This window comes from Eumetopias jubatus, unplaced genomic scaffold (assembly GCF_037043125.1).
Source record: "Eumetopias jubatus isolate StellerSeaLion01/CBP00866 unplaced genomic scaffold, mEumJub1_p1.0 scaffold_9, whole genome shotgun sequence".
Taxonomy (NCBI): domain Eukaryota; kingdom Metazoa; phylum Chordata; class Mammalia; order Carnivora; family Otariidae; genus Eumetopias; species Eumetopias jubatus.
Genome location: NW_028274815.1, coordinates 16291220 through 16317440, shown reverse-complemented (window position 1 = coordinate 16317440; position 26221 = coordinate 16291220). Strand labels below are relative to the sequence as shown.

Genomic DNA, 26221 nt, shown 5'->3' with positions numbered 1-26221 from the left:
ATAACAGGAGTGTTGTTAAATACTTAATGTTTTATAAATAAAATGTTTTTATAGTTGAGAAAGTGATTGTTTAAATACACTGTTCACAGCTTTTTAAATAGAAATGAAATGCTTTGAGACTAATCTTTGTATTAAATGTTTTCTCTAATAGCTCTTTCAGAGGACTAATGCACTAACAGTTCAGCAGTTAACTGCAGCTCAACAGCAGCAATATGCATTAGCTGCAGCCCAGCAGCCACATATAGGTGAGTCTTTGTAAGTTATCATTTTGATGAGACTTAGAAAATCTTGTGTTAGTGTTTATTAGAACGCTTCATTTTTCTTTTACTGAATGGTGTTATTTCGTTATGTTTTAAAACATCTCATTGAGATCAAAGAGTAATTACATGGCAAGAGTAAAGATTTAACTAGGGAAGAACTGTTTCTGATTATTGTATCCTTGATTAAATAAAAATCTAACTTGATGAAAGCTGGAGGTACATAAGTTTTTCAGTGTCAAAATTGAGAGTCAAACACTTGGAAATTTGGAAATTCAAATGTATGTTATATCTGTTAGCAATCACAATGTTTATTTAAATAAATCAGATTTCCAAGAAAATTCCTTAAAATATTTTCTTCTTTACTTCATTATTTGGTCCTTGACTTTTAGCCTTTAATGTGAATTATTATAATTACACATTTGTTACTGCTAACGCATTGGTACGTGTTATCCATGTTGGGGTTTTATGTTTGCTTTTTAACTTTTTAATTTGAAATAATTATAGAGTCACATGGAGTTGCAAGGAGAGTACAGAGAGGTTCCCCATCCAACTTTCCCTATATAACTACATCTTACATAATTACAGTACAGTACCAAAATCAGGAATATGAAATTGGTAAATGTATATGTATGTGTTACATCATGATGTAACCATTTTTATCCCTGATTTTAGCTGACCTTAATTTATTAACTAGTTGGAAAAGGTGTGACTATTCCCCACATCATAATCTATGGAAGCAGGCTTGGGAGGGAGTGATATACTAAGTTGATTCTCTTCCCTTACCTTAGTATTGTTCTGTGTCAATCCATAAAGGTCTCCTACATCCCAGATTTTATTTTTGGTTTTAATCAAAGGTGACCATGCATTTCTAGATGGCTTCTAATAGCAGCATGCATTCTTTGCCACCAGCTTCCTTTATCCTTATATTTAGTCATTCTTACTAGAAATGTAGTGATTCCTGGGGTACCTGGGTGGTTCAGTCGGTTAAGCATCTGACTCTTGATTTCGGCTCAGGTCATGATCTCAGGGTCATGAGATTGAGCCCCTTGTATGGCTCCACACTCAGCGCTGAGCGATGAGTCAGTTTAGGGTTCTCTCGCTCCCTGCTTGTGTGCACATGTATGCGCATGCGCACACTCTCTTTCAAATGAATAAATAAAATTTTAAAAAAGAAAAGAAATGTAGCGATTCCTGTCTACTCACAGACTGGTATAACCCTTTTGTATTTCTTGAAGGCTCTAAGGTATGTTTTAGTATGTGACAGGCTAGTATACCCATTGCTCTTCCATTTTAAAGTTTAAAATTTTCTCCTCTTACTTGCTTTTTTAATATGAACTTTAGAATTTGCTTATTTATTTACTTCCAGAAGATTGGGTTTAAATTTTAAATTAACTTTGGGAAAATCTACATCTTTATGACCTTAAGTATTCTAACCAGGACATTGTGTATCTTTATATTTGTTCAAGTTTGCTTTTGTATTGTTTATCAGTGCTTTAAAGTTTTTCTCATGTAAGTTTGCATATTTCTTGGTAAGTTCTTAGGTATTTTATCTTCTGCTATCAATGTAAATGGCCTCCTATCTTTTATTAAATCTTTAGATATCTATGAAAGCTCTTGATCAGCAAATACTAAAATTTCTGAGTATATGTTCTAATTGAATCATTCTTATGTTCACGGAATAAAAAAAGTGCGTATAATCTCTTAACGAGCTCTTTCAATTTGCTAATGTTTTACTTAGGAAGTCTGCGTCAATAATGTGTACATGAAATTCGTCCTTAAGTTTGTGTTTCCTTGCATTTTTGTCAGATTTTGGAATATGATCACTTCATAAAAATAATTTAGAACTATCCCCCCTTTTAATACCTTAAAAGAGTATTTCAAGTAACATTGGACTTAAGTTGTCTTTTAAAACTTGGCAGAACTTCTTTGTGAAGCCATCTAGGAAACCATGCATATAAATTTGAAAACCTGAATAAAAATGGAAATATTCCTAAGCATAATTTACCAAAATTGACTCCACCTTTTAATCTTTGTTCTGTAGTTAAATATATTCATTGTTGACCATTAGTCTTACTATCCAAGTTTGCCTAGTCATCTCTTGGCTGGCTGAAAGCCCATTTTAGAACAGCATTGTACAATAGAAATATAATATGTGCCACATGGAATTTTAAATTCTTTGGTAGCCACATTTTTGAAAAGTTAAAAGAAATAGGTGAAATTAATTTGAATATATTATTTAACCCATTATATCCAAAAATGTCATTTTAAATGTGACCGATATAAAACTTACTAATGAGAAATTTAAATTCTTTTCTTCATATGAAGCTTTTCAAATCAGGTATGCATTTTTCCACTTTGAGCAGATGCTCAGTAGCTGTATGTGGTTGTAACTATTGTAATAGTGTGGCTCTAGAAGATTCTTCTAGAATGGGGATTGACAAACTTTTTAATAAAGGCCCAGATAGTAAATATTGTAATTTTTGTAAGCCGTATGATTTCAGCCACAACTAGTCAAATCTGCTGTTACAGCACAGAAGAACCTTAAGTGACATATGAATGAGTATGGCCGTATTCCTATAAAATTTTACCATGGATACTGTAATTTGAATATCATCATAATTTTTATGTGTTGCAAATTATTATTTTCAACTGTTAAAAATGTTAAAATTGTTCTTAATTTATGTAAAAATAGGTAGCAACCTGGACTTGGCTCATGGACAGGGCCAGAAAGAGATAATAGATACAGTATATTTTTATTTTTTAAAAATAGACCTCTACACTGGAAAGGGAGAGAAAGAGGAAAGAAAAAGGATTGTTTAGATGGTTGGGAAATTTTTGTAGTTTAGGAAATTGAGAGATAAGCCATAGGAGTAAATTAGAAATAAACCTATAGTATAGTCTGCAGAGGGCTGTAAGAGGGGCAAACCAATAGAGGGCCTACACGTTACCAGGAGTGGAGTTTGAGTCATGCTAACCATGTGTGGTAAGAGCACCCAGGTTGCAAATAGAAATAAGACTTGGTTTGGAGACTTAACTTTATGATGTGTAGTTGGCAGTCTTGATACCACGTGATGGACAGGTGAGTGTAAGAGAATCTCACAGATAGTATCGCAAACAATATTCACAGTGTAAACAAGAAAGATCAGCCAGAAAGCAGGCAGGCATATAACAAACAGTGGAATTTACACCCAAGATGTAGAAATAAGAGAACCTTAAAGTTTCAGAAAGAACTTGTAAAAAGTTGATTCACAGTCTTAGGAGATAAAGGACTTAAGCCATCAAAGATCAGCAGTCTTAAAACAAAATGATGTGAAAATCGACCACTTCAGAATCTTGTAAGTAAAAAGACCTAGGTGGGCTTCATTATTGAGTAGTTGTCACCTAGGATGAAATGAACTGGAGAAGAAAACTTAAGAGATCTCCAAGAACACTTAAAACCCATAGTAATCAGTACTTGGCAGAGACGAGAGAAATGAGAAGCTAAGGAGTGGAGTTGGTAGTAACTAAAGATATGCAAGGCATAGAAGACTAACTTTTCCTCACGTCTCAGATAAATGTGGACCACATACATTTTGGAGAAAACTCAACATTATAAAGATGTCACTTCACCTAAGTTAATTTGTGGTTTTAATGTATTCTTGGTTGGAATCCCAGTAGGATTTTTTTTTTAGAACTTGAAAGTTTTTGATGTTTGTCTTAGAAAAGTAAAACGAGAAAATTAATGGAAAACTAAAGTGGAAAGAGGGAGACCTACTCAACCATATTTCAAAAGTCACTATTTTCAGTGATTAAAACTGTTGTACTGGCTTTGGCATATACAAGTAGATAGTAGACAAGAACGCTTTGCAATAGACATGTGCACATGTGTCTGTTTAGTATGCAGTGGTGGGAAGAGATTTTAATTTTAATTGACATCTCAAACGATAGAAGAGTGTATGTGGAAAATAGCTTGAAGATAATTGGGTCCTCTTCCTGACAGATTAAAAATTTAAATGAGAGGGGAGGCTGGGATGGCTCAGCAGGTTAAGCGTCTGCCTTCAGTTTAGGTCATGATCTCGGGGTGCTGCTCAGTGGGGAGTCTGCTTGTCCGTCTCCCTCTGCCCCTCCCCACCCCACTCGTGCGCTTTCTCTCTCTCAAATAAATATTTGAGAGAGAGACAGACACAGCGAGAGAGGGAACACAAGCAGGGGGAGTGGGAGAGGGAGAAGCAGGCCTCCCGCCCAGCAGGGAGCCTAATGCGGGGCTCGATCCCAGGACCACCTGCGCCAAAGGCAGACGCTTAACGACCGAGCTACCCAGGCACCCCTAAATAAAATCTTTATGAAAAAAATTTTGTTTTAATCTCTGGTTCTTTGTCTATCAAAGAGACATAACTGTTAAAGTTTTTTAAACATTTTATTTATTTATTTGAGAGTGAGAGCCAGAGAGATCACAGAGGGAGAGGGAGAAGCAAACTTGCCTTTGAGCAGAGAGTCCGATGCGGGGCTCGATCCCAGGACCCCGAGATCATGACCTGAGCCGAAGGCAGACACTTAACTGGCTGAGCCACCCAGGCGCCCCAAACAAGAAAAATTTCTTGATGCTTTATTTTACTTCTCAGATTGACAACTGTTCAAAAAGTTTGGTAATGTCCAATTTGGCAGGAGTCTGGGTGACATTCTAATACATTCCTGATGAGAATATAAATTGGTACAACTTTCCTGGAGAACAATATGGAAATGCTGAACAAGAATTGATATATATTTTCCATTTATGTGAATGTTTATAAAGGTACAATGATAACGCAGAACCCCTTTGTACTTAAAGAATAATAGGAGCACTGTTATAACAAAAGATAGTGAGCCATCTGAATATATAGCAGTAGTAGACTGATTAAATCACATTCCTTCTATACGTTAGAAAGAATGACTTGATTGTTTTGTTGTTTGTTTGTTTTTTAAGATTTTATTTTTTCATGAGAGACACAGAGAGAGGCAGAGGGAGAAGCAGGCTCGGGAGCCAGATGTGGGACTCAATCCCAGGACCCCGGGATCATGACCTGAGCCGAGGGCAGACACTTAGCCATCTGAGCCACCCAGGCGCCCTAGATTATCTTTTGACATAGAAAGGCATCTATGGTTAATTGGCAAGTGAAAAACATATTTTAAAGTATCATCATAGGGGCGCCTGGTTGGGTCAGTCGGTTAAGCTTCTGCCTTTGGCTCAGGTCATGATCCCGGGGTCCTGGGATCGAGCCCTGCATTGGGCTCCCTGCTCAGCGGGGAGCCTGCTTCTTTCTCCCTCTCCCTCTGCCTGCCTGCCTGTCTGCCTACTTGTGATCTCTCTCTCTCTCTCTGTCAAATGAATGAATAAAATCTTAAAAAAATAAAGTATCATCATAGCCTACAGTATAAAATGTGTGTGTGTTCATTTAAAAATGTGAAAGGATGTATTTTTATACTTATGTGCATGTATAAACAGATACAAACACATATTTGGATGTATATATATGTGCAAACATAAATAGGTATATATGTAAATACACAAGCATATTGTTTGATGTCTAGTATGTTGTAAATATTTCTTCAATGACTCGTGAGCTTTTAAAAACATGCAAGAAGTGTTTTTTTCAACAGAAGGTTTAATATGTATCCATTAGGTCAAACTAATTCCTTATTTTTCAAATATCTGAAACTTCCTATCTGCTTTATAACAAAGTTGGAGAAAGCTGTGTTAAAATTATTTCTAAAATTGAAAAATTTAGGAGGAGATAAAACAGTGGTCAGTAAAGAGTACATGAGGACTTTGGCTTTACATTTTACATGCTCTAATAGTATTTGAGATTTTAAAAGCAGTCTTTTTAAATCATATATGGAATATAAAAAAAATTACATCTTGGCTTTGAGATTTTGTGGTGGTATGAGTGGTTATGAATACCACTGCATCCTTTGTTTTCTACTGTGATAAAGATAATTTATGGTAGAGGAACCAGAAAGAAATCTTGAAACCTTTGCCCTCAGGTATAGTTAAAGATGCAACTCTGAGCAAATGATTTTTTAAATAGTGCGGGGATTTTATTGAACCCTCTAATTCTTCCTCTATTAAAAGCAGATTTTTCAAATGGCTTTTTTGTGCCTTTGCATGAACTCAGTGTTACGGGTTATGGCCACTATATTTAGAAATTAAATAGATTTATAGACATTAATAAAAAGAAAAATTAAGTAAAAAATAGGTTATGTTGGAACTTTATAAGGATAATTTTTTTTTGAGATATTTGTGGCGTGTATATATATATATATATATATATATATGGACACTAGGTCAATGTGAAATACATTTCATATTATGGGTCAGTCAAAACATTTAAAAACTGCTATAATACAGAATGAGGTTTCTGAATCTCAATTTTTAAGATAAGTGCTCCTTTTGGATACTTTTTAAAAAGTTAGTTATATCCACTTGCTTTTATACTCCTAGTCCCCCTTCTTAATCATCTTTTTTTTTTTAAGATTTTATTTTTAAGTAATCTCTACACCCAACATGGGGTTCAAACTCACAACCCTAGTATCAGGAGTCATATGTTCTACCACCTGAGTCTGCTAGGCACCCCATTAATTATCTTTTAAACTGAACCTTTTTGAGCTCTTTTAACTTTAAACACACCCCTTTTGTTATTTCCTCACCCTCACCTTGTCTCCATTATTTTCCAGAAGAGACGGCTCTGGCAGTTAGTACTTTATGGTAAATGGTATACACAGTGATTCCTCGAAACCAGCAGTCGTCTTGTCTCTAAGTACTGCAAATGAATATTTTAAAATCTTTCGTAGCCTTTGCTAAGTTCACATTGGCATACATTAGATTCGGAAGTGGCCTTAAAATCACCATACTACTTAAAGCCCTTCATTTTTCTTCTGTTGCTTTTGGGGGTAAAGTCCAAACTACTTAACATAACCCAGGAAGATGTTTATGGGTCTTCCTTCTGTTTATAACTAGTTTTGTCTTGTCTTGCCCTTTAGTCCCGCTTCATCCTACCCACTCCTTCTGAAGCTTAAGTACCCCTTCTCTCTATGCCCATAGCGCTTACTATGGCTATATTCTAATTGCCAATTTGCTTATTTGTTTTTCTCATTAGATGGATTGATTTGTGAGGACAGAGGTTATCTGTCTTCCTCACTGGAATCCCTAGCTCATAGTATAGCTTAATAAAAATTGAATGAAAAACTACTGTTGAACAATAGTAGTTCTAGCTCTCAACATTTATCATGTGCCTGTTGTGCTAGTTCTATATAGTCATTTCATATTCAGGACCATTTAATTCTCACAAAAATCCTCTTAAGACGTGGTGATACGCCTGCTTAAAAAACGAAGAATCTTAGAGTCAGGTTGTGTTACATGCCCAAGGTCACTCATTTAATCAGAAGTTGAACCATTATACAGTCTCTTCCCTCACTCCAAATTTAGTGTAGAAATGATTTTACCTAATGAAGAAACTCATACTTTACATTTTCACTCATTATTTCCTCCCTTTTTAAATACAGCTGGTGTATTCTCAGCAGGCCTTGCTCCAGCTGCATTTGTGCCAAATCCATATATTATTAGTGCTGCTCCTCCAGGGACTGATCCATACACTGCAGCAGGATTGGCTGCAGCAGCAACATTAGCAGGTAACTTACTCTTCATCCTTGTTGCTTACTATGGATTTAGTTTTAATTCTGGTATAAGCTTTATTTTTGTCAATTTGAAGTTCCTAGGAAAATGAAACATTTATCTAAAATGAACTGAAGTTTCCAGAGAGTTAGTTTACTACTTTTCCTATTGTAATGCTAGGAAAAAGCCTAAGCCTGGTAACTCTTTTCCTCATGTACATAGTTGATTTATATTTCAGTTTTGTAGTTTCAGAAATCTTATATCAATCATAAATCTTCCTTTTTGTGACTGTTTCTATTGCCCACAGAGACAGTGCAAAGTCAAGTCACTTCTCATAAAATAAACTGGGGGTAGGTGCTATAAATACCCATGTCAGGGAGAGTATGAGGTAAGGAGCTTCAGCAATCTTGAGAGAATGAATATCTAGAAAGTAGTTTATTTAGCAGTATTAAAATGTGCAAGCCAACTGAGGGGCAAAATGGAGGGATGGAGTTGGAAAGAACTTAACTGTCAAAAACCTGAAGCGACCACTCAAAATCTGAAATGAAAGCCAAAACTATACAATGTTACATGTTAGTGGTATTGCAGTAAAGCTGGGAAAAAAATGTTTTTAAACCCAAAACTATATTGCTTATTTAAGTAGGGAGAGTTGTGTGCTGGTCAGGTGCTATCCTGTTAAGCAAAGCAATTTGTTGATCTTCTGTAGGGTTATGAGGAGGTTATTTTAGGCTGAGTTGGGTATAGAGACAAATGAATGAGTCTTAGGTATGGGTTATTATGTTGGTCACAGAGGCAGAAACAGGGTAGTATCAGCCACAGATGCATGTTCACTGGAGTGAGCCTGCCAGTTGAATTTCATTAACTCTAAGACTACCATGATTTTTTTTACTTTGTTCACTGATGTGAATTGTCAGTAAGTGCCACTTACTGCGAGTTGTTATCATGACCATAGAACAGTTACTTTTCCTAAGAGTTTGGGACTTTTTTTTATACTCAAGACTTTGTTTTAAGAAGTAAAAAAATAAATGTTAGTGTCAAATTCTTGTTTGATAGCTTGCTTAGACTGAAACTAACCTGTCATATTCAGTAGTGTTTGGTGTAGATCTGCATGTGATTCCATAAAGAAGGGATGAACTGTCTTGGTGCCATTTAACTGGATGTTAGTATGTAAAGTTCTGGTGTATCATACGGTCTGTGGAATCAAAAGAAGCCCCTTTAAGAAATTGTTAGTTTTGAGAGTAAGTAGGCATTCTGGACTGAGGCTTTATGAGACCAGTGCTACCTAGTAAAATACAATGTGAGCCAGATAATGTAATTTAAATTTTTCTAGTAGCTACATTATAAAATAAGTAAAAAACATGAAATTAATTTCAGTGTTTGATTTAGCCAAAATACCTAAAATATCATTTTAATACAATTTTAAGTTACTAAAAATGTTTTACACACACACACACACGTGCAAAGTCTTCAAAATCTTGTGTATATCATACTTATAGCACATCTCAGTTGGGTTATCCACAAGTGGCTTCTGGCTACTGTTTTGGGCAGACAGGTTTTAGGTAGATGTCTGACTCTTGTTTTGATAATGTATTCTTCCTTCATAAATCCTGTTAATAGTTCTCATTGTAGAAATACATTTTATCTTTAAATTTTTAAATGCTTTTTACTTTAGTTGATTCAGTACAGTTGTGTACTGGGCTCTATTTTTCTCCAAAACAAAGTAAAACCAAGAGCTTAACTTTATAAAATGTTAAATAGCTATACTAAAATCATACCAGTGGAATTTTAGACCATCTTTATTATATCAATCCGTAATCATGACATCTTATTCATCAGCTTAATGATGGGGCTATATGTGCATGCTATTTCCTCTCCTGGAAGCAAATTTATCTTAAATAAATAGAATAGAGCAATAACAATTCATTCTGTTTTTCCTACTTTGCTTTCACATGTCTTTGTCTGTCTGTGCTTTATATTACCTAGTTCTTTCTTGTCTTGACTCGCTAGTCCCATTTTCCTAACCATATAAACACTGAAGTTTATTTGTTTTCATGTGATTTTCAGTTGTTTTGGGAAAATTGTGACTAATTCTGTTTCAAATGTGAAGAATGTGTTTAATAAAAACTTAAAAATATTTTTAAATTCAAGATTTACAATTCAGGTAACAGTTGTGGCAAGCTTGGTACCAGAATGTTCCCTAGTTTTATGTTATAGATTGCAAAGAAAAAGATAAAAGTGTTTTTATTGTTGTAATTCTTTTCAATAGTCAGAAAATGATCTTTCTTAAGAGAATTTGAATTGAACATAGTAAATCTTAAAATTTTATGATGTCTAATGTTCCCTGAAAATATTATGTGTTTGCCGGTATCAAACCCATAAACTGGCATTCAGTAAATGTTGGATACATTGCTAAGTATCCTGTCAATTCATTGGTCCTCTTGACATTAGCTTTACCATCTCCACTAAGGCCGCTGCTGTCACTCCTGAATACTTTCTCTTTTAATAAACATGCCTGAATGAGACTGTCCCCCTAATAGAATCAGAAAAAAATAGAAAGTATGTAGCAGATGTTAAGTTTTTACTTTACAACTAAAGTAAAAAGCAGATTATAAGGACATTTGCTCTAAGTCTTATACACTGTTCTTTTTATGATCTAATGGTAACTGACCTCATTTATCTATAAAATGTAAGTAACTTTTTTTTTGGGGGGGTGGGGTGGGGTGTGGGGTTTAGGTCCAGCAGTGGTTCCACCTCAGTATTATGGTGTTCCGTGGGGGGTGTATCCAGCCAATTTATTTCAGCAGCAAGCTGCAGCTGCGGCAAACAACACAGCAAATCAGCAAGCAGCATCACAAGCTCAGCCTGGACAGCAACAGGTATAGGCCTGCCTTCATTAAATTAATACCTGAAGAGTCTCTGAAATTGCATGAGTTCCGTGTCAAGATCTGTGTCTTTTCATCTTCTTCAATATGTAGTACAGTACCTAGTATATAATTGATAAAGTATTGATTACATTTTTTTCTAATTATAAGAATTTAAGGATTTGGATGTACTCCATTTCTATGTTTCTGTTATTGAAACTCTTGAAATCTCTAGGAATTTTTAATTTTCTTTTCATCACCTCTTCAAGTGTGCTAATTTTCCTAATTAACACTTCATTTTCTTCTGAGTATTTAAATTACTATTTTAAATATTAGTATATATCTGAGCAGAAAAAGATTAATTACTGGGTACTTTATATTTTTAAGCAAGATGAAAATATATTCACTAAACATTAGATTTAACTTCTTAAAATAGAAAATCTTTACTACAAAGTTGCTGCCGCGCCCCCCCCCCCCTTTCCTGGAACTATTTTAATAATGTAGAAACACTATTGATGATTTCAGAATTCTGGTTGTCAATTTCTTCATATTAATACCAAAGAAGCAACTTAATTCCAAGAATAGTGTTACTTGACAACTAAATTTTGTTCTAAATTTCCTTTATATACTTGAATACTATATTGATGTTCTGTTGAAGCTGTTCTTTGGCTCAGTCCTTGTAGATTATACCACAGCATGATTTAATAAATTCTTTCTTAACCTATATCTTCTTTGGGCAAACATGAAAATACCATACTACCTGAACAATATACACACCTACATGTGAGGCTTACTTACACAGGTGGTGTTAACAGTAAATCCCCCTTGTCCTGAATTTCCCTCTCCAGATAAATTTCTCTTATTTTTAGTACTACATTGGTAAGTTAACACAAATACTAGAAATAATTTCCCCCAAAGGCCTTCTAAAATTTCCATGTTACTTAATAAATTGTTCTAGTTGTGAAGAGCCAGTGATTGTGTTTTTGATTTTAAGTATTTTATATTTTTTCATGCCAAATCAACATTTCATTGCACATAAATATGTTCAAAGAATATCCAGAGACCATGTGTCATACATAGAGAGTTGCCCAGGATAAATTTATTTATCTGTTACTTTATAATTTCATTTTTAAGGAAATCATTTGTCCTTTGTAGGTTCTTCGAGCTGGAGCAGGTCAGCGCCCTCTTACTCCCAATCAGGGCCAACAAGGGCAGCAGGCAGAATCACTCGCAGCAGCAAATCCAACTTTGGCTTTTGGTCAGGGTCTTGCTACCGGCATGCCAGGTATATAGTTATAGTTAGTTAATTGTAGAAATTTGCATAGGTTTGAAATGTTAAATGTAGCCACATTGAAGAGTGAAAAAAATCAAGAAATGTCTTTAGAGTCTTGCCTACCTTGCAATAAGTTATTTAGAACTCAGATGCCAATAGTTGAAATCAATACTATTCATGAGACTTAACATGAATGGCATACATGTACTAGAATCCTCAGTGCATCCATTTTTTCTTCTGCATATGGCATAAGCTGTAGCATTTTCCCATCCTAACATAGCCCAGAATTCTTGAAGCAGTACTTCAAGAAATAAAATCAGTTAGAGTTGGCATGTAAGGTAAAACTTCTCTTTGCCATTGCTGCCAAAGAAGGAGGTCACTTCGTTAATATTCAGAAGTTTGCAGCTAAAATTTTCCAATTTGAACATTGTTCCTTTGTGTTCAGCCCATTTATAGTATTTAAACTGTTACTTATAACCTGAATAGTGTCTTTGAAAATATGCCTTTGAAAGCCTAATACAAAGAAAATTATAAAAATTTCTTCCCATTGCCACACTACAACTTTCAGAAAGGGCCAACAAAATACATTTTTTTGTGAAGTAGGTATTTATGAAACCAGATAGAAAATTACTACTTTAATAATAATGGAAGGAGGAAGGTATTTTTCTTAATAAGAGCAGCACTTGCTATGTTTTTAAAGTGAAATTTAAAGCTGCATTTGAATATCAGTAGGTAATAGGTCACTTCCTATTCCTTCATTCTCTCCACTCCTAAAGACTCACATTCTCTTTTTTTCCCCCTCACATTCTTTTAAATATGCTGCTTTTTCACTTTTAGTATATGAGTAGTTATATAGATTGCTAATTAATGAAATGTGAGTTCCAGTTTCCATTTAATTGTAATGTAGTTACATTTTCTATTCATATCACTTCGGAAATGTGTTTAATATACTGGAAAATATGTGTAGTTGAGGGTTTCTTTTATGTGTTACACTGCTGAATACTTCTGTATGTTACTTTAAGGACTTCTCAATCGATTGCATTCATTCTGTTTTCTCTGAGATTCTGAGGTCTGATTTTATCATCTTATGTAGCCCTCTGGATAAAGAGAAGATGTTAATAAACTGCAGTCCCTGAAGTACAAATAATAGAATGGAAGTGTTCTCGTTCTTTTTTTTTTTTTTTTTTTTTTTTTTAACCCAGCCATGTACTTGCTTTGGGGAAGCTGCTTTCCTGGAGCCATTGTGGATTAGAGACCTTTGAAAATGTACAGTGAAGCTGAAGTTATAGATGTGGAGGGACATGGAAACAAGGCTAAAGGGAACTGAGCTGAGTTTATGGAAGACACTGATAAGACTACTCTGGGCTCCTCTTTCTACCCCTTACTTTTAAGCCCTGCCTCCATGATTCCTTTGCAGTAATCCTAATATTAACTCAGTAACAATTGCAAAGTATGACCTCCTCTCCTCCATTCTTATTTTTCTCAGTTCTTTGTTGTATTTCATCATATTGATGATGTCCAACTCTTCTACAACTGCTCTCTACCATTACATTACCTTCTGTAATATTTTATTCTCCTGACTTTCCTTTCTCATGCTTTTTATCAGTCTCCCTTTCCTCTTTGTATATCCTTAAAAATGAAAGATAGTCTGGCTTAGTGACTAGATGCTTTGGAGTCACGTCTGCCTAATTGCTGTAGCACTTAGTCATGTGACCTTGGCCAAGTTCCTTTCCTCTTTGAACTTAACTTCCAGTATTGGGACAATAGATACTTTACTTTTTTGTGGGGGAACGTCTGTCTACTTTCAGCTTTCCAGCCATCATACCTATACCAGTAAACTAATTGAGTTTACATCTACATCTTGGATTCTTTGCTGAACACTGAACACATTTCGGCTTTTGTATAGGACATTACTGTGTGTATGTTTCAGCCACTCCTCAAACTGACAGTGTCAAAAAATGAACTCTCTCCCAGATTTACTTACCTTACTGTTTACTCTATTTCACTATTAATATTAATTCCACTATCCTCTTTTTTTCCCAGTACCAAAATAGTTTTATTTTCAACATTTACGAAGTTTAAGTTGTGCTAATTTCTGATACGTAAAAATGCGTATCCACTTAACTAGATATACACACACATAAATACATACCAACATAATTCATATCCATACCAACATAATTCATATCCATAGTAATGTTTTATCTATACAATTTCAATTCAGTTCAAATATTTCATCTTTTATGATAAACCTAATCTGTTCATGAGAATCTTCATTCCCTCTGAGGTAAGGAATATAATCCTGGGTAGAACTGGGATATGGTACTGGGATGGTCAGAACTGCTCCTAGCCCATACAGGGTACCTTGGTACAACTTAGGAAAGAAGCCACATCGTCTGAGTAGATACGGCCATATACCCATAAACTAAGCTTGGTGAGTGGAGCCTGATAGGATTTCAGCTCTCATTGCTTATCTCAGCCAGGTCCCCTTGTATAGGACACAGCCTGCATGTAGGAGGCCATCCTAGAGAGGGCTGCTCAGTGGTGGTGCAAGCAGAAAGTGATCAGGCCACCTTTGTACAGCTTTACTCCTTGCTCCAAAAGACTGATCTAATTTGGCTGAGTTTGGTCAGATGGGGGTCTCTTCTTCAAACCACTAATGCTAAATTAATTCAAGACAGCGGTCTCCTTGATGGAAGATCATTTTCACGCTTAAGTGTGCAAATGGCTGTGCCATATGCAAGTGGACTTTCAAGCTTTAGTCTTAAGAAAACAACCCAGTGTGAATTCTTGACTCCTAAAAATTACGCTGTCCAGCTGGCTATAGGGGAGCTATGCAATTTCCCTCTTTTAAGTGTCTTTAGTCTTGAAGTACAAACTGTAAGGAAGGCTTTTTCCAAAACTATTAAGATGAATTCACCACTTGGAGTGGGAGCTCAAACCACTGCTCTCGGAGCCTCGGCTTGGCCGCCTTTACCCAGGAATAGTCTGGACTGTCTGAGGGGAGGAAAGAGGAGCCAGCAAGCAACCTCAGGCCTACAGGCCAGAGGACCAGGGCCATGGACGTCCCCATCTGCACACCTCAGCAAGGCAGATGCTTGGTACCACGCCCTCGAGGCTGTCCACTATCCTCTTGAACTAGAAACTTTTGGTTTCAGCCTCTGTATCATCTTCAACTCTTGATTTTCTTCTGTGCTCCACATTCAGTAATTTGTCCGTTCTGTTTTTTTTTTTTTAAGATTTTATTTATTAGTGAGAGAGAGGAACAGCATGAGAGGGGAGAGGGTCAGAGGGAGAAGCAGGCTCCCCGCTGAGCCAGGAGCCTGATGTGGAACTTGATCCCAGGATTCCGGGATCACGACCTGAGCCAAAGGCAGTCGTTCAACCAGCTGAGCCACCCAGGCACCCAGTAACTTGTCCGTTCTTAATCATTCTGTCTCCTATTCATTTCTTTTCATCTGTGCTGTTCTTGTTCAGCCTCTTCCTTACCCTCCCACTAACTGTCTGCCTTCAGTCTTTTCTGTTCATCTTTTTATTCTCCTTTCATTTACCTTTCAAAAATACAGGTTAGTTTATACCGTTCTGGTTCTTAATACTTTTAGTGATCTAATCCCAAACTATCTAATTGGTAGTATCCTTCTACAGTGCTATGCTTTAACACATTAGATCATATACTGACCCCCAAAAATGCTTGTACTTTTATGCCTCTGGCCCTAGCTGATGACTTTTCACTTAGAATACCTTTTTGTACATTTTAAGCAAAATTGAGATATATAGAGTTTAACATTTTCCTTTTTTTAAACTAGCTTTATAAACATTTTGTAATTAGCTTTGCTTGTCATCCTTTAATATCCTTTCCATGATGCCTTCCCAAATCTTCCTTTCCCAGTGCTTTTTCATCAATAATTATCCTTTCTTCTCTGTTCTGTAGCACATAACTTGACCTGTCTTTAGTACTTCTATCTGCCTTATTTCATTTAGCTATTTGATTTATTTTCTCAATTCTGCACTTATTTTTACCATGTTTAAAGGTAGAAAATGTCTTAAAATTAAAGTGGAACAGCTTTTTCTGTTTCTCCCTGAATGGCAGTTAGTAGATGAGTGTCATGTCTTAAAACAAAGTGGCATCTTAGAATTAAGGAAATAATACATTACACCCTCTACTAGATGGTACAGGTTTTGAGTGTGGGGACCATGTCTTTTTTTTTTTTTAAGTCCCTGGCTCTTTTTAGACTCTCTCAGTAGTAGAAAGGTAAGTACAAATTAGAAGCTTTTGAATTGAATGATCATGAAAATGCTAAAAATTAAGCTTGTGAACTACACCTAAAACAACAGAAGACGAATATAAGAGGCTCAAATGCATACATTAGAAAATAAGTTTCTACTTAGGAACTATGAAAGGAAGAGAAAAAACCCAAAGAATTGTAGAAGGAAACCAAATAATAAAGATGGGAGCTGATGTGAATGAAATAGTTGGCAAACATACAATAAAAAGAGTCAGGCCCTCTGATTTTGCTTGATTCGACGTGCCGGCGGGCGGCAGGGCTTTTCCGTGGCCCCGGGTGGGAGAGATGAGCATGCTCAGGCTTCAGAAGAGGCTTGCCTCCAGTGTCCTCCGCTGCGGCAAAAAGAAGGTCTGGTTGGACCCCAACGAGACCAATGAAATCGCCAATGCCAACTCCTGTCAGCAGATCCGAAAACTGATCAAAGATGGGCTGATCATCCGGAAGCCTGTGACTGTCTATTCCTGGGCTTGGTGCCGTAAAAACACTTTGGCCCGCCGGAAGGGCAGACATAATGGACATTGGTAAGAGAAAAAGGTACTGCCAATGCTCGGATGCCTGAGAAGGTCACCTGGATGAGGAGGATGAGAATTCTGCGCCGGCTGCTCAGAATCTAAGAAGATCGACCGCCACACGTACCACAGCCTGTACCTGAAAGTGAAGGGGAACGTGTTCAAGAACAAGCGGATTCTCATGGAACACATCCACAAGCTGAAGGCTGACAAGGCTCGCAAGAAGCTTCTGGCTGACCAGGCTGAGGCCCGCAGATCTAAGACCAAGGAGGCTTGCAAGCGCCGTGAAGAGCGGCTCCAGGCCAGGAAGGAGGAAATCATCAAAACTCTGTCCAAGGAGGAAGAGACAAAGAAATAAAACTCCCTCTCTTTTGTCTGTACATAAAGGCCTCAGCAAGAACACAGATCAGTTACTCAATAAAACCAACCTTTATCTGCTTTAAAAAAAAAAAGTCAGATTATCCCAAAAGTTACTGTCTTTGAAAGACAATAAAATTGATAAGCCTCTGAGAGACTTATAAAAAAAGATTTAAAACAGGCATAAATAGCTAGTATCAGATAAATAATCATTGGAAGCTATTAGGAACAATCTCCCGTTAACAAATTGGAAAATGTAGACAAAATGGACAAATAAATACTGAAAAATGTAACCAAACAGACTTGAGGATATATAGAAAATCTGAGTTCATTACTATTAAGGAAAACAGTTAAGTAATCAAAAATTTTCCCCCACAAAAACTTTAGGCCAGCATAAAACTTCAGTGGTGAATACCAGGTATTTGAGGAGGAAATAATTTCAATTTTTAAAATTCTAGAGAATAGAAAAGGACAGTGTATGTCCCAAGTCATTTTACAGGACTAGGAAAATCTAAATACAAAAATGTGTCACATTCAGTGCAATCCCTGTCAAAATCCCACCAGCATTTTTCACAAAGCTAGAACAAACAATTCTAAAATTTGTATGGAACCACAAAAGACCCCAAATAGTCAATGCAGTCTTGAAAAAGAAAAGCATAGCTGGAGGCATCACAGTTCTGGACCTCAAGCTATATTACAAAGTTATAGTCATCAAGGCAGTATGGTACTGGCACAAAAAGAGATACATATATAAATAGAACAAAATAGAGAACCCAGAAATGGACCCACAACTATATGGTTAGCTCATTTTCAACAAAGCTAGAAAGAATATCCAGTAGAAAAAAGACAGTCTCTTCAACGAATGGTGTTGGGAAAATTGGACAGCCACATGCAGAAGAATGAAACTGGACCATTTTCTTACACCACACACAACATTAAATTCAAAATGGATGAATGACCTAAATGTGAGACAAGAAGCCATCAAAATCCTGGAGGAGAACACAACAGCAACCTCTTGAACATCAGGCCATAGCAGTTTCTTACTAGAAAAATCTCCTGAGGTAAGGGGAAACAAAAGCAAAAACGAACTACTGGGACTTCATCAAGATAAAAAACTTCTGTATAGCAAAGGAAGCAACAAAACTAAAAGGCAACCTTCAGAATGGGAGAAGATACATGCAAATGACATCTGGGGGTTAGTATCTAAAATCTATGAACTTATCAAACTCAACACCCCCAAAAAACCAGATAATCCACTCAAGAAAGGGGCAGAAGACTTGAACAGACATTTCTCCAAAGAAAACATGCAGATGGCTATAACAGACACATGGAAAGCTACTCAGCATCCCTCGGCGTCAGGGAAATCCAAATCAAAACCTCAATGAGACACCACCTCACACCTGTCAGAATGGCTAAATTTAACAATACAGGAAACAACAGATGTTGGCGACGATGCTAAGAAAGGGGAATTCTCTTAACACTGCTGGTGGGAATGCAAACTGGTGCAGCCACTGTGGACAACAGTATGGAGGTTCCTCAGGAAGTTAAAACTACAACTGCCCTGTGATCCTGTAATTGTACTGACTAGATACTCGCCCAAAGGATACAACAATACTGATTCAGAGGGGTACTTGCACCCCAGTGTTTATAGCAGCAGTATCAACAATAGCCAAACTACGGAAAGAGCCCAAATGTCCATCGACTGAAGAATGAATAAAGAAGAAGAATGGCTTCTACTCAGCTATTAGAAAGAATGAAATCTTGCCATTTGCAGTGATGTGGTTGGAGCTAGAGTGTATTATGCTAGGTGAAATAAGTCAGCCAGAGAAAGACAGATACCATGTGATACACTCATATGTGGAATTTAAGAAACAAAACAGATGAACATAGGGGAAAGGGGGGGGAAAGGGGAGGCAAACCATAAGAGAGCATCTTATTGATAGAGGGCAAGCTGAGTGAGGGTGGCTGGAGGGATGGGTATTAAGGAGGGCACTTGTGATGAGCACTGGGTGTTATATATAAGTGATGAATCACTAAATTCTACTCCTGAAAACCAGTATTACACTATATGTTAACTGGAATGAATCTGTTTATTTATTTTTAAAGATTTTATTTATTTGATAGAGACAGACACAACGAGAGAGAGAACACAAGCAGGGGGAGTGGGAGAGGGAGAAGCAGGCTTCCCACTGAACAGGGAGCCAGATGCGGGGCTCGATTCCAGGACCCTGGGATCATGACTTAAGCCGAAGGCAGATGCTTAACGACTGAGCCACCCAGGCGCCCCACTAACTGGAATTTAAATAAAAACTTGAAACTTTAAAAAAAAAAGAAACTTCAATATTAAGAAATAGAAATAAAAACATCTAAATTTACATCGGTTAGAAAGTCAAAATTATTCTACTGTAATCCTTAGTCTTCATCTCTTCGTAAAATCTGCTTTCAGATTACAAATCCTTAGAAATATCCAAATAGTTTGGGGGGCGCCTGGGCGGTTCAGTCGGTTAAGCGTCTCCCTTCGGCTCAGGTCATGATCCCAGGGTCCTTAGCAGGGATCCTACTTCTCCCTTTGCCTGCCACTCCCCCCTTCTTTGCGTGCTCTCTCTCTGTCTCTCTGTCAAATAAATAAAATCGTAAATAAACTTCTAAAAAACCATCAGTGTCCAGATATTTTTTAAAACAAAGATAATATGTTGCATTTAGAAAATAATGTAAAACCTGTCAAGGACCATGTATAGATAAGGAAAATTACAGGCCAATCACACAAATACGGATTTAGAAATTCTAAATTATATACTAGCAAGCCAGATCTAGCAGTATATAAGCAGGATAATATATGAAGAATAAGTTGGTTTTATCCCTAGAATTCAAGAGGAACTTCAGGAAGTCACATAGTGTAATTTGCCACATTAAAAGATTAAAAGAAAGCAATCACAGGAACTTAAAGCCTCTTTAGCAAGTTAGGATTAGAAGATAACTTAATATGCTAAAGGGGGAATTGACACCCTCCCCCCAATGGATAACAAACTACCTCTTTATGGGAAATACTGAAAGTTTTAAGACTGGGAACAAGACAGGGATTTTTATTTACACTCAGCATGTTAGAGACCCTGGCCAGTGCTATAACATTAGAGAGAAATGAGAAAATTCTGTAAAGAAGAACTAAAAATGTCATTAAGAAAAAATAATGACTATATTAAATGAATCTTTAGATAAAGTATCAGAATTAAAGTGTTCTTGTTAAGGTTTTTGGATATGAAAATCAATTTAAAAATCTTTTCTGTTAACAGCGTACTGTTTGAAAATGAAATTTTAAAGATTTTTAATTTATTTGAGAGAGCGAGCGTGAGGGGTTGTGGGGGAGGAGCAGAGGGAGAGGGAGAAGCAGACTCCCTACTGAGCAGGGAGCCAGATGCGGGGCTTGATCTCAGGATTTGGATATCATGACCTGAGCCGAAGGCTGATGCTTAACCATCTGTGCCAACCAGGTGCCCTTGAAAATGAAAAATTTTAAAGCTAGTTACTTAATAGTAGTAGCAAGTACCTACGACTAAATTAAAAAAAAGTGTGCATGATTTCTATGGGAAGCAGGTTTGCTTGGACATTAAAGGAGACCTAAAGAGAGACACCTCTGGACAAGTAGGTATTTTAAATATGTCACTTCTCCCCCTATTAACCTGTGGTTTCAGTCATTCACAGTCAAAATTGCTAACACATTCTTCCTATGGTATTTTGACAGTTGATAGAATAATTTAATGAAAATACAAAGGGTCAGTCAAGATGAAGCCACAACACTCCTAACAAAAATAACTAAAAAGGACTTGCTGTATTCTGAATTATTCTGGAGTCAGATTTACTCTAAAGCTGCAGTTAAATGCATGGAGAGAGAAACAGACCGGTGTAACAGAATAGAGACCCCAAAGGTGAGATCCCCAAAGAAATGGACAGCAAATAGCAAAGAAACCCTACAAAGCTGTAAGGTGGGGAATGACTTGTTTTACAAGAAAGATGAAATGAAATTGGTTGTTTTGGAAACTGAATCCTAGCCCTGCCTTGTGTTCAGTAACCAACTCCATTTGGATTTTTAGACCTAAATATGAAAAGTGGAATTTTAAAGCTATTATAATACAGGGAAATTTTGTTATAAAAATAAGGGAAATAATAAATTTGACACCATCACCCCAAACATCACCATAAAGAGAATAGAAGGTCAGGCTAGGAATGGAAGAAGATATTTGCTATATATTAAAATTGTGAAAGATTTAGATACAACATAAAGAATTCTAAACTAGTAAGATAAGGCAGCCCAGTAGGAAAATGGGTAAAAGATTTGAACAAGCCTCTTCGAAAGAAAAATCCAAATGCCCAATTTGCATATGAAAAGATCCTCAGCCGCCTCAGTATGGGGGGAAAATCAAAACCACAACAGATTACTTCTGCTTATCTTCCAGATTAGCCAGATTTAAAAGTCTGAGAATTAAAGACTTACTAAAGTCACAGAGCAGTTGAAACTAATACCAAAGTAGCAAGAGTGTAAATTTGCACAATCGGTGTCAACTCCTTAGATATATACCTTGGAGTAGAGAAATCTGCACACTTAACATACCAAGATACATGTACCAAATTTTTATAGCAGTACTATTGGCAGTGTCCCCAAACGGGGAATGCTGTAAATGTAGAACAGATAAATGCATTGTGGTATCCATTCAGTGAGGTGCAGTAATGGAAATGTATATGTACATGTACATGTACATATACAATAATGGAAATGTATATCTGTATACAACCACACGAATGAATCATACATGCAAATTTTTGAGTAACCCAAAACAAAAACGATGGTTAAGGAGGGATGCATTTATGGGTGGTAGAGTAGTGTGTAACACAAGGAGAAAGAGGAGATTGCGGTAGAGCAGGGACCTATGAGAGGTAGGGTTCTGGGCAGTGGTTCTGTTTCTTAACTTGGATGGTGGTTACGGTTTTTTTGGTTGTAGGCATTATATTGTACTTTTGGGTTTTGTACTCTTTTTTTTTTTTTTTTTTAAGATTTTATTTATTTGACAGAGACACAGCGAGAGAGGGAACCCAAGCAGGGGGAGTGGGAGAGGGAGAAGCAGGCTTCCCGCCGAGCAGGGAGCCCGATGCAGGACTCGATCCCAGGCCCCTGGGATTATGACCTGAGCCGAAAGCAGATGCTTAACGACTAAGCCACCCAGGCGCCCTGGGTTTTGTACTCTTATGTGTTTTATTTCACAACAGTAGATTTTGAAACACAAATATTGTGCTTTGCTTAATTGAGTACATTTTCTGTACTTTAAATAAGAAATTAACTCTCAACATCCTCTTTCTCCCCTCTGGCCCTTTTTACAGCAGAACTCCTCAGAAGCATTGTCTGTACTTGTTTGTGGTTCTTTCATTCTTGACTCAATTCACCACAGTTTGGCTTTCATCCCCTACCATAATGACTTCCATGTTGCTAAACCTATTGGTCAGTTCTCAACTCTTCTTAATAGCTTTTAGCAGCATTTGACATTGTTGATCTCTTAGCCTTCATTGAAATTCTTTTTTCTTTGGCCTGCAACACATCACATTGTTCTAGTTTTCTTTCTTCCTTACTGGCTATTCCTTCATAGTTCTTCCCTGGTTCCTTCTCTCTCCAACCTCTTAATCTGAAGTTCTTTGTCCATAGATCCCTTTTTAATTTTCTTGGTGATTTCATCCTTTATAGCTCCAGCTTGGACCTCCAAAGTCAAGACTTTTATATCCTATTTTGACATCTCCAGTTGGATATCTAATAATCTCTCTTCAGATTTATCACATTCGTTCTCTGAGGAGAGGGCTTGAAAGCTCTGCCTTCCCTCCTAGGTTTTGCCCTATATGTCTCTTTATTTGGCTGGTCCTCCTAATTTATATCCGTTTATAACGAAACTAATTGCAAAACAGAATTATGTATTTAATTAAAAACAACCTTTGCATATGAAAGTGTTGGCTCTAGTGGTGAAGGTAGTGTTTAAACTTAAAACTATCAGAGGTTGCCAGTGCCTTTTTGCAAATGGTGTCAGGCTGCTGAACCTGAATCCTTGTCGCTGTATAGGACAGCCTTTCTCAACCCTACTTCTGGGAGGGGAGCTTTCCTGCATTGAAGTATCTCTTGTATGTAGTTAACTCCTCTCCTGTGCATCTAGAGTGGTACTTGTTTTATACTATTCTTGGGAGAATTGGCAAAATAGTCACTTTTCTGTTCACAGTAGTTACTTTCTGTTCTGTGGTTAAGATAAGGAATCTTCACTGAGAAAGGCTGCTAAGATAAAAACTTCACTCTTCTGTAGTTCTGAATAGTGCAAATTGTCACCTGTCTTGTGCTTAGGGCTATGATAAAAACTAATGCCTGCGTGATTTTTATTCAAACTTTAGCTTGAGAACCTTTACAAAAAGAGTTACCTTAATGATTTTAAAGTATCTGTTTATATCATGACTTAAGTTTTTAAATGAATGCTTACAAATGAAAATCTAAGGGAATGCTGGTAATGAAGCACTTGGTTTAGAACTTATTAAAATTGCATAATCGACAGTTCTTATAGCATTCTATCTCACATGCCTTAAGTCTTTCCAATCTCCTCTCAGAACTAATAGGTAATATTTTTCAAATATCAGTGCTTGATAGCCTATAGTTTCTGTATCGAAGAAGGTACCTTGTTATTCTGTGGTCCGTAAGTGGAAGGCAGCTCTTAAAATTCAGAGAAAACAATTTTACCTACACTCTTAGTACATTTCCATGTATTTAGTAAGTAGTATCTTCTCAGATGTGTTTGCTTTTCATATCATAACTAATGATTTTAACAGTTTACGATTATATTTTCTGGTTGATAAAAACAAATGCAGGGGGAAATAAACATGCATGTTCCTATAATAAATGTTTTCATTAGTAAACATTTATTTTAATATTATCTAGGCTATCAAGTACTAGCTCCAACTGCCTATTATGATCAGACTGGTGCCTTAGTGGTTGGCCCTGGAGCAAGAACTGGCCTTGGAGCTCCAGTTCGTTTAATGGCTCCAACACCTGTTTTAATTAGTTCAGCAGCAGCACAAGCTGGTAAGTGTAACTGATGTTTTCAGGGATAATATTTTTCTGGTGTTCTTTGAGATAGTTTAAAAATAGTCTTTTGAGTAGTTTCAAGAAGTATCTGAAATTTATTTTCCAGCAGCGGCAGCAGCAGCTGGAGGGACTGCAACTAGTCTCACAGGCGGCACAAACGGTCTGTTTCGGCCAGTTGGCACTCAGCCACCACAGCAGCAGCCGCCGCCGCCACCAAGCACCAATCTACAGTCTAATTCATTTTACGGGAGCTCTTCTTTGACTAGTAGCTCCCAGAGCAGTTCTTTATTTTCTCATGGACCCGGCCAACCTGGAAGTACATCTCTTGGCTTTGGAAGCAGTAGCTCTTTGGGTGCTGCTATAGGCTCCGCCCTCAGTGGATTTGGTTCATCAGGTAAGTTGCCTTTTAAGATGAGTGTACTCTGCTAAGTGGACATGAGGTATATGTATATTTTTAATAATAAATATTAATAAATAGCTTGTAGCGTAGAAAAGACAGGAATAAAATACTGGTTTATTAGTGTAATTCTGTATGAAAAAAACTACCTCCTGCAAATCTTTAAGTATTTATGAGTGTATTTATGAATGTTTAGCTCATTTCAAACAACCCATCTTTTACCCAGATATAGTACATTTTCCCCTGGCTTTAAGAATTGTATTACTGTAATTTTTGTTTAGTAAGGTTTGTTTGGAGCAATATATTTTATACTAATTACTAGCTCTTCCTTATTCTTTATGTAATAATGATTGAGGAAGTAAATATTTTGCCATCTTAAATTTCTTGTATTTTAAAAAATTGTCTTTGTATGCTTATCAGATATTCTTATTAAATGCTAGTGGTTCATTATGGTTTTTTAGTTGGTATGATATATAAAAATAAAATACAATGAAATGTTCTAATCAGAAGCCCCTAGGAAACTACCAATGTGCTTATCTTTTAGACTAAATAATTTAGCCTTTATCACTAAAAATTCATCTAAAAGGATGTTTCTTCTCATATCCTGGTTTTATATATAATACTTAACAAATTTAAATATGAAGTAAGCTTCACAAAATAATTCACCCACAACAGACTGATTCTGTAACTGAGGAATGACTAGGTGAAGTCTGAAGAGGCCCACATTGACTCCCTATTGATACACCTTGTGGTATCATTCTCTGAGGTTTCCATAGTATTCAGGAAACATTAGAGGAAAAATAACTTTGCCTAGTTCTGTTGGTACAGTTAATTGGCAGCCCTTTCTTCCTGAGGGGCAGGGCAATTTATTCAGACCTCAGGAGATTTTCTATTTCTGTAAAGTTCTAGAATGTTTTAATACCTACTTCTCATCTGTTTTCCCACCACCTTAAAATACTGTATGCTTTTCTGGTGTGGAAAATGGCAAAACTAACATGGGCCAGTTGTTATTAAATAGGTTTGCCTGTTTTCTAAGAAAGGATCTTCTGAACTTTCAACACTCATAAGAGGAATGGTCTAAAACAGCTATAAACTTTTAGATGCAGAATGCTTTTTTTGTTATAATGAAGTACAATAGGGAAATAATCACAGTTGTAGAAACAAAGTTACCTAAAGAATGGGCACAAGAACTTCTGAGGGAAAATCAGGTGAACATGTAGACTCTTCAATCTTTTAATTTTCCTACTTGAGTTTTTCATTTCTTTTGGATTTCAGTATTTTTATTTCTACCCAAGCACTCCCACAGGACTCATTTTTTTGTTTCTAATACAGTTGACAAGCATTTTCCCCCAAATAATCTAACATGCTGAAGAAAACTGAAAGAACATATAACTTTTAAAAGATAAACTTTGTAGAAATAACTAGTTTCTAAACTAGAGATTATAGACTGTAAATGATTCAGAAAAAAACAGAAAAGCTTTGATAAATCTCCTATTCCCCTTTCTAATAAAACATGTCACTGATGGTCGGAATAGATTTGTAGGTCCCCTTA

At 36.5% G+C, this 26221-nt stretch overlaps 1 protein-coding gene and 1 pseudogene across 5 annotated transcripts in view; both read left to right on the top strand.

Annotated features, from left to right (window-relative positions):
- The window catches only part of PUM2 (pumilio RNA binding family member 2), a 102655-nt gene that overhangs the window by 41685 nt on the left and 34749 nt on the right, over positions 1 to 26221 (top strand). For 4 of the 5 annotated variants that reach the window (XM_028099650.2, XM_028099654.2, XM_028099653.2 and 1 more), the window contains exons 7-12: positions 152 to 245; positions 7779 to 7904; positions 10621 to 10763; positions 11904 to 12033; positions 24126 to 24269; positions 24379 to 24666. In XM_028099650.2, coding sequence (XP_027955451.1) covers positions 152 to 245; positions 7779 to 7904; positions 10621 to 10763; positions 11904 to 12033; positions 24126 to 24269; positions 24379 to 24666 — 925 coding nt within the window. The remainder of the gene's footprint in view (positions 1 to 151; positions 246 to 7778; positions 7905 to 10620; positions 10764 to 11903; positions 12034 to 24125; positions 24270 to 24378; positions 24667 to 26221) is intronic. The other variant, XM_028099652.2, reaches the window with a different exon arrangement.
- LOC114206002 (large ribosomal subunit protein eL19 pseudogene) lies at positions 16564 to 17266 on the top strand (annotated as a pseudogene).